General features: G+C 37.5%; 2 protein-coding genes across 2 annotated transcripts in view; both read left to right on the top strand.

The window, feature by feature from the left end:
- Positions 1–3951: 3951 nt before the first annotated feature.
- Positions 3952–9075, top strand: part of LOC311069545 (B-cell receptor CD22-like) — a gene marked incomplete at its 3' end in the record, with an annotated part of 34245 nt that continues 29121 nt past the window's right edge. Inside the window, exons 1-2 of the mRNA XM_084092771.1 lie at positions 3952–4285; positions 4384–4632. Coding sequence (XP_083948897.1) covers positions 4021–4285; positions 4384–4632 — 514 coding nt within the window. The 5' untranslated portion in view covers positions 3952–4020. The remainder of the gene's footprint in view (positions 4286–4383; positions 4633–9075) is intronic.
- Positions 4918–7604, top strand: LOC311069556 (uncharacterized protein; the record flags this gene model as incomplete). The annotated part of the gene is made up of 5 exons (XM_084092793.1): positions 4918–4978; positions 5070–5312; positions 5396–5489; positions 5659–5752; positions 7512–7604. Exons 1-5 carry the CDS (start codon positions 4975–4977, stop codon positions 7602–7604), a joined length of 528 nt encoding a protein of 175 aa, XP_083948919.1. The 5' UTR covers positions 4918–4974.

The following is a 9075-nucleotide window of genomic DNA, read 5'->3' as shown; positions in this document are numbered from 1 at the left end:
TTCATTGTCACGTTGCAGGCCTGTTTGATGCTGGGGTACGTTGTGGTCAACAAACAAACAAAAGACCGCTTCACTCAACACTGAGCAACAAACAAAAAAAGACCTTAATATCCCCAATCAGAAGAGCGTGTTTCACCCATAGACTGTAAAAAATATGGACAAAGTGTCTGTGACGTCACCCATAGACTTTCTGAAGAACGGTTTTGAAGCCGTTTATGGGGGGTATGGGCGGCGCCATCTTGGGAAATCCTAATCCCGCCCACCTTCTGGCCAATCCATATATGGGTAAAGGACGCAGCGCGCATCACTCAGCTCGCTCTGCTACTCCGGTTATCTCTGTATATTTTAGGCAACGAAATATGTTATAAAACACCATACTAACTCTTTTCCTTTTCATTTAAAGAAATCTTAAACATTATAGCCACACAAATGTTCGCGTATTGATTATATTCACTGCATATAACGTTTGCCTATTTATAAAAAAACGAAATATAAAACACAAACCTCATTTCATTGAGGAAACCTATATTTCATTTTAAATATAATATAAAAATATTAAACATTTTAATATGGTCCAGGCAATATGTGCATTTGTACTAAACAACAGATGTTGCAGTAAACAACATTACAGATCATCTTCGTTGTATTAAAATTTAAAATGACAAAACTCAACCCAGTCTCTTTTTGTTAAATTTCAGTTTTATCAATATTAGCTATTATAAAAGTATAAGTAAAAGGTACAAGAAGATATACAAATAAAGCAAACAATTCAGTCAAACATACAAAGTCAGCGCTCAAGTCTAACCATACAACGGTAAAGTTAAATAGCTTATAAAGTTATGAACTTCCCCTCAGCCAAAACGATTGGCCAGGGAACAAATTATAGATTCACGAGACCAAAAATGACCTGTTAGATATACACAAGACAAATTATATCTCATGTTTAACCACTACAGAGACGCCAGAGTCAGCGGCAAACGTCAGAACGACTAGCCGAGGAAAGGCTGTTCCAGGCGGGGTACATGAACCCCCAGAGCGCCCGGTCATCGCTGGATCTTTTCATAAATCTTTATAAATAAACCACAGATTTGAGCTTTAAACCACTACATTCTCGCCTGAAAAACTCTTAAAACTACATTTCATGATTCAAAAACAGTAGTATTATATTTCAACTGTGTTAAAAAATGGCGCTTCTTATGTTGTCATTCTCCTTGGCGCTGCCTTATCAGCTGTCAATCAAAGTTAACCACGCCCTCATACATTTTATATCTAAATACGATCTAAACTAACGAGTTAGAAAAAAATGTACCCCCCTCACAGTTGTCAGGCACTCGGAACCTATCGAAAAATACAATAAAGGTCCATGGGACCAACCTGTAAAAACATGAATTTATGCTGTGAAAACGGACATTTTAACATGGGGTCTATGGACATTTGCTCCCTTTTGGGACCTTCCTCTAGTGGATTTTCGATGTATTGCAGTTTTTCGCACTTCCGGGTAGGCTTCATTTTTCAGATTAGAATGTTGCCGCTTGGTTTCACCTCACAACGTTAAATGTCCATCAACCCCACGATTGCAGCGATTTCCTTATAAGGCCACAGGAATTCCGAGCACTCGCATTAACTCAAGTCATCTGGACTCATCCTCATCTGAAACTGCCACGAATCCTTACGCTGACGACTCGCCAACTAAACACACAATCCATCCGAGCAAGATAGACACTGTTCAGTCTCTATAAATAGTCCATTCGCTGTATTAGTAAATGGAGGCTGGAATAAACACAATCAGAAATATTTTGTGGAGAAATAATTCTTACCCGTCTCTGTAGTATAAGTTTCTGTTCTCGTTTTGACCTTAATCTAGAGCATTGATTGGACACCCAACATGGACAAGTGAATTCGATTGGAATAAACAATAGAAATATCAAAATACAAAAATAATAAAAATAATAAATTTCAACTTAATTAACATAGAACTTATTCACAACCATATACATTTATAAAATGCACATAAAATAAATATGTATATAAAAAAAAAACTTATTTGTAAAAATTATTACACTGGGTTACAATCAGTAGCAGTAAAATAATCGTAATGGCAGCACACAATTGAGTATTTGCACATTTGAGTCAGTTGCAAGAAGCCTTGAATTGGGCCACGCCCCCCAGATTGTTGGGGGTTACAAATTGCGCCCAAAATCGGGCTTACAATTTTTATTTTTGGGCCAGACTAAGTCTACAATTGGGAATGTTCCCAAAACATGTATTTGTAAAGGTTGTTTTGGTTATCCAAGAGGTCGATATATTAATGTTAGTCAGTCATGACTACTCTTAACCTTGGCTTAAATGCATTTTGACTGATCTAATCCAGGTTTTAATAAACTGTATCTGCAACATATACTTAGTTTATGGAAAATGACACATTTCAGCATAACATGATTATAAAAATAAAATCTAAAACTAACCTGCAGGAACATTCTGGGATGGTTCTCTTTAGTTGCAAAAAAATAACCTACTGAGAACTTTCCTAAAGCGTTATTTTTTGGTAAAACAATTTTGGTAAATGATTTTTTTTTTCTTTCATATTCATATTTTTATTCAGTACGATCTGTATTTTTTATTTAGAATACATACAAATGTCATTTACGTCTTTTAGTTTGTCAAGATATTTTCAAGAGTATGTGCTCTAGTACGTAAGAACGAGCCTGTATTGAATCTAGAAAATAAAGCAAAATAACTGACGAATATGAGAAATAGTGGTGATCAGTGTTTGCATTAGTTGGGCTCTTGACTCCTGACGTTTTCATGTTAGTTTGTGTTTTTTGTAAAGTGTAAACACATTATTTGTTGGTAATGAAGCCAAAAACAAAGATGATATAATTTTCATTATCATTTAGTGAAGTGAGTCACAAATCTCATCCCTGATTAAAAGTGGGTTGTTAATAATCTCAAATTTGTCATTGTTAATATTGCCATGATTCAGATCAGGGCCGGGTTACCCGATAATGATGTATCTTAGCTCTTAAGAGCTCTTTCTACGTGCAAGGTTACGAACGCTCGCAGCAATTCCACGAGCGTTTCCCAAAAATGCACTTAACATGAACGCGCGAGAACGTGCTCTACGTGCTACTTAAGAGTCGCTGTCCATTCGTGAAGTGCTGAAACATAACCTTATATGGAATCGTATTCTGAACGTTTAACCTAATAATTGTCATCTGTTGTGGATTAGCAATCAAGACAAGTCTATATAAAGCACCTACAGGCCGAGGCACTGACAAAATGGCTAAAAAAAACAAAAAACAAGAAAAGAAAAGATACCTTTCAAAAAGATGAAATTAATGTCCTTTTAGAGGAGATAGAGCGAAACAAAGATGTAATTTTTAACAGATTTAAAGGATTTATTTTATTTATTTTTTGTTCATTCATTTAATTTTGATTAAATTATTTATATTTATTTGTTTTGTTTTCTGACCTTTTTAATTATTTAATTTATACATTAATTTAACCAACAACAAAAAAGAGTAATAAAGTGTACAATAAAGTACAATCAAAACCTTATATTATAATCACATTGCATTTGAATAAAGTTAAAGGTGTAATCTGCCGGTTGTCCTGCAGGTGTCCTCATAAATCTGTCTTCTTACGATGCACTTGAGGATGTACGATTACTCTAGAGCACTCGTAGTTCTACGAAGATTTTCAAGTGCTACTTAAGCAACGATGCTTTTGGGAAACAGACCGTAATATTAAGATCAGTCGTACGATCGTTTTAACGATCAATTTAGGATTACGATGCTTTTGGGAAACACAGCCCTGATCGTCCAATTTTTTATTTATTTTTATTCAGACACGCACAGGAATTAAGAATCAGCGCATTAAGGCTGTTTTCATGGTCTGTTGTAATTTATAAAACAACATTTACAGTTTGATGAATTCTGTGTTTCAGGGGTTTCTAGTGATGATTGGGGTGTGAGTTACAGTCCTTCACACATCTGTGCACTAAAGGACTCAACAGTGATAATGAGATGCACTTATACATACCCTACTGGACATCAGATCAAGAAAGTGTTCTGGACAAAAGGCCCTGTAAAGGATGTAGATCCTCCAGATCTGTCTAATGACCCTGAATACAGTCAGAGGCTTCAGTATCTGGGAGATAAACAGCAGAACTGCACCGTCAGACTGAGTCATGTGACACTGAAGGATGAACACATGTACTATTTCAGATTCATCACTGATAAAGACAAATGGATTGGTGCTCCAGGAGTGACTCTTACTGTCACAGGTGACTTTGGTGAGGTTTATCTCTTCTTCTGTGCATTATGTTGAATAATAATCAGTGTATGACAGCAGCACTAGATATAATGTGTGTGTTGTGTTCAGATCTTCAGGTGGAGTCTCCTGAGAGAGTGACAGAGGGAGATTCAGTCACTCTGAGATGTAAAAGCAGCTGCGCTCTGACTGACAGAGCAACATTCATCTGGTACAGAAACTCACAGCCATTAACTGAGAGAAGAGACAGAAACAATGAACTCCTGCTGCAGTCAGTCAGAAGAGAGGATTCAGGCAGATATAGCTGTGCTGTAGACGGACACACTCACATCTCTCCTGCTGTTCAGATCAATGTCATGTGTGAGTGCATATTCATTTGTTCTTTAAAAAAAACAGAGATTGTGTTTAAATGATATGATTTAAAGATTACATTTTTGTCCTGTATTAGATCCTCCAAAGAACATCTCAGTGTCCATCAGTCCATCTGGTGTAATAGTGGAGGGAGATTCAGTGACTCTGAACTGCATCAGTGACTCAAACCCTCCTGCTCTGAACTTCAGCTGGTTTAAAGGAGGAACGATTTTAGGATCTGAAAGAATCTACAGAATCTCAAAGATCAGCTCTGATGACAGTGGAGAATACAAGTGCAAGTCCATCAATGAGCATGGGGAGAAATACTCTGATAATGTGACTTTAAACGTCATGTGTGAGTTAATGATCACCTACATATTGTTAAAAAAAACCTTCAAATTAATTATTTTCTAGTATTTGTTATGAATTTTAATTTTTGTCTTTAGACCCTCCCAGGAACGTCTCAGTGTTGATGAGTGGATCTGCTGTAATAGTGGAGGGAGATTCAGTGACTCTGAACTGCATCAGTGACTCAAACCCTCCTGCTCTGAACTTCAGCTGGTTTAAGGAGAAAGAAACCTCAGCTGTTGGATCTGGACAGAGTTTCAGTGCACTACAGAGTGGACGCTTCTACTGTCAGGCTCACAATCAACATGGATCTCAGAGATCAGACGCTGTAACTGTCACAGGTGAAGCTTTTATTAACACACTCCTGTATCTTCACATCATTCATCAGTTTGGAGAGTTAATCATGATGATCTTCCTCTTTCAGTTCATCATGTTGCTGGTGGGAATGTGATTGTGATCACAGCGGCATCTGGAGGATTATCCATCATCATCATCTTCATCATCATCCTGTTTATAATGTGAGCTCAATGAAAAAAAACTGCAGTGATTGTACAAGTTCACTTTTGGTCTAATGTAAAAGGAAATTATTCATTTGTGTTTTATTAGTAATCTTCAAAAACAGCATTCATATTTTCATTTAAATTGATACATTTATCCATATGCTGTTAATGTCTGTGATTATAACAGAAAGAGACGAAGGAGTGTTAAATCTGAAGATCTCACAGTGAAAGATGTAAATCTAAACATGATGTCAGAAGAAACAGAGGATCCACGTACAAAGGCAAGTTCTTGCAATAGTCTTTAATGAAGAATTAACATAGGCAGTCTGTCGTGCAACGACACAGAACTGGAATAAACTCACAGTCAGTGTACAGTAGGTCAGCAGAAACAGAAGACTCTTGGTGATTGTTTGCAGAGCTGGTAATTCACGTAGGGCCAAGGGCCAGTTTGGTTTGAAATGTGCTGGGGATTTTTTTTTTTTCTCTTTCGCGCAGGTCATTTTTTGAAAGTCGATGTCCTGTAGCTTACTAATGTAATACAAATGTTTAATAAAAAAGCGTTGCTAACACAATGCTAAATCATAAATCAGATGTATGAACAATAACATTACGATGTCCAGCAATCGATTTAAATAGTACATTGGGTTTAATTTGTCGTTTAATGAGGTCTAATATATGTTGTTAGTGATGAGAATTTTCACGTAAATATATACATAGGTCCGACTAATTTAAGCGTGTATTTAAATGGTCCAGTGGCAGAACTTCTGCCAAGCGTGTCAGAGGTTCTGGGTTCCAAATCCGCACTCCTAATCCATTTTTTTTTTCTCATCAAAACCGATTATGTTTATCAGTGGTTGTATATCAGGCAGGGACACGTTTGTGTGCATTATGTTTTGTAATTTCACCGGAACAAATAAAGAGTCTCCACAATGGATTGAAGCACGTATCCGAGTGAAGACTGTGCGCGAGCCACAAGAGAACACAGTATCCGCGCCACTGATCGCAGCGGCAACGAACACAACATTACAAAACAACATTTCAGCGCTAGACAGGGTTGCCAGGTCCCAGAAATATTTCCAGCCCAATGACAACTCAAAACCTGCCCAAAAGGAATGAAAACTAGCCCAATTTTCCAGTGTCCAATCAGATTAGACAACGACTGGATTCCCACAAAGGGCCTTAAAATAAATTTATATATGTATAAGTTTAAGTTTAAAGTTTTGGCCTTTTGTCTTATCCAAATTCTTAATATCACACACTGTGTTTTTTTTATACACAATCTCATACAATAAAGGTAAAATAAGAACATGTCCTCTCTGATATTTTCTGACCCTAGTCAGAAGTACTAACTTTTACTTACTTTTTCCTCTTCTCAGCACTTCTCTCTGATGCTTTTCTCTCCAGATCTGTGGTTGTTCTGTTTACACACAAGCACCAATATTAAAATGAACACACTGTTAAACTAAATTAACATACACTGGCTTTCATCAATATTATTACCAATATGCTTACTGGGTGATCTTGAACACTTGTCCTTTGTTTTTGTTGTTGTTTGTCTTCTCTTTTTTCAGAACTTTTCACAACATTTTCTTCTTAGATGGTCTAACTGTGCAGCCTCATTTTGATTACAGCTTTGAACAGAACTATATACAATATCAGGGCTGTTTTATTTTAGACATTTGTGCTCTCTTCCCCACCCTTCTCAAGTGGTGCTGAATAGATTTCACTAGTAAAGAGAGAAAGCATCCGTGGTGATGGTTTAAATTCATGGCAGCATATGTTTCTTCTTTGCATGTAAGCTCGAATCCTCATTATATTTAGCAAATAATTCTGCTCTAGCCTGTTTCGTAGCTTGTTCTTTATCAGTGACATTTGGGAAAATGAACGCTCAACTGCTGCATTGCTGAATGGTAGAGCAAGAAGACTCAATGCAAAATTACCAAGATCCTCAAAATTTATTTTACCTGCAGTATCTGTGTATGCAGAAACTTCTATCCAGAAGTCCTCTGTTTTGCCATCTTCTGCATTGTTCCATTCCAGAGTGTGGATTACTCTCCACTGTTGCTCTGCTTTTCCTACATCTCCCTTATAGAGGTGGAAAAAGGGAAGATCATCAATCCTTGGCTTACTTGACGACAGAGCATGACTCGGTGACAGGAATTTGAGAGCCTCTAACTGTTTAATGTTATCTGGAAGTATCTTCCTAATTTCCTTAGATAACTCTAGCATGTAGTCCCTGCACCTGCATTTCATGTCCTGTTCAGCTAGGTCACTTATTCTATTGGCTTCAAACAAAGCAAGACGGAACTGCACCCCAAAGTCTACAGCAAAAGATTCTCATCAGAAAGGTTAAACTCCATGATGTCTTGCCAGCTCTGGAATGTCTTAGGCAAACCTATGCGCTCAAGCAGGGACCGGTAAAATGTTAGAAGTTCCGTTAGAAGTTTTGCAGGATCAGGTTTGTCAAGTTGAAAGATTTTATTAAGTCTGTTTAACTCTGACACAATTGGTTGGAGGAATTTCAGGTATATCAGGTTAATATCGTCGCTATACATTTGGTACAGCAGTTCCGCAGCATAGCTCCTCTCACTGTCTTTTGTCAACTGAAAATGCAACTTAAGCTCCACATACTGTGAAAGGATCCGGTTGATGCATACTAATAGCGAGCCACCTAGTGTCAGACAGTTGCAGAATTTTCAGCGGGCTTTCACCTACATTTATGGTTTTGTACAGTTCAGAATATTTTTGGAGACGCTGGGTGGCATTTGAAAACCAACTGTAGGTCTGAGAAACCATGTACTCAACATTTCTGGGGAGGACACTGACGGCTTTTGATTAACACACTGTTAAACTGTTAAACACAGAGCTGAAGAGAATGGCACACACACTTTATGTAGACAATGAGGATTGCGGTCACGGAATTTCTGTAGCACTGAATTATGTTGCCCTCACATTGTGTTACAGCCATCAGTTGCAAGACTGATGCAATTCAGTATGGACAATTTGTTATCATCCAGGAATTTGAATAAAGCATTTGCTATGGTCAGTGATTCACCAGCTACTATATTGATCATTCCTGCAAAAGTGCTAATGATTCGTGAGAGCTTTTTGCTGTAATATCTGATGACTATACACAGTTGTTTTTTGGTCGTGACATCAGTGCTCTCACCAACAATAAGAGAGTATGGTCCACTTCCTACATCCTCCAGAAGGTCTTCATGTACTACTGGTCCTATCACTGAATTAATTAGTGCTGTGCATTTCGTTTGATGTAAACTAATGCCTTTTTTTGAAATTTCTTCCACAACACTTTCTAAGTGGTCAACAGTTGAAGTGCTTGAGTGACAAGCAACGTGGGCAGCCAGCTTCAGCTCTGCCTCTTTCACAGGTACATTATTTCTTAGAAAGGAACTGCCTGTGTCAAATAATGTTCTGGCATTTGAGAAAGGAGATGTTCCTTTTTTTGATGTTTTTCAGTCGCAGCATGAGCTACCAGATCACCGTGGTGAGCTCTTACTTCACATTTGCAATATTTGCAGAACGCTTTTCTATCATCATTTGGAAGACTTTGAATCCACTCCTTTAATCCTTTCTCTGTCTCCCA

Source organism: Abramis brama, assembly GCF_963993115.1.
Source record: "Abramis brama genome assembly, chromosome: 2".
NCBI lineage: Eukaryota > Metazoa > Chordata > Actinopteri > Cypriniformes > Leuciscidae > Abramis > Abramis brama.
Note: the sequence above shows the minus strand (reverse complement) of the source record. Positions and strands in the feature narration are given on the sequence as shown.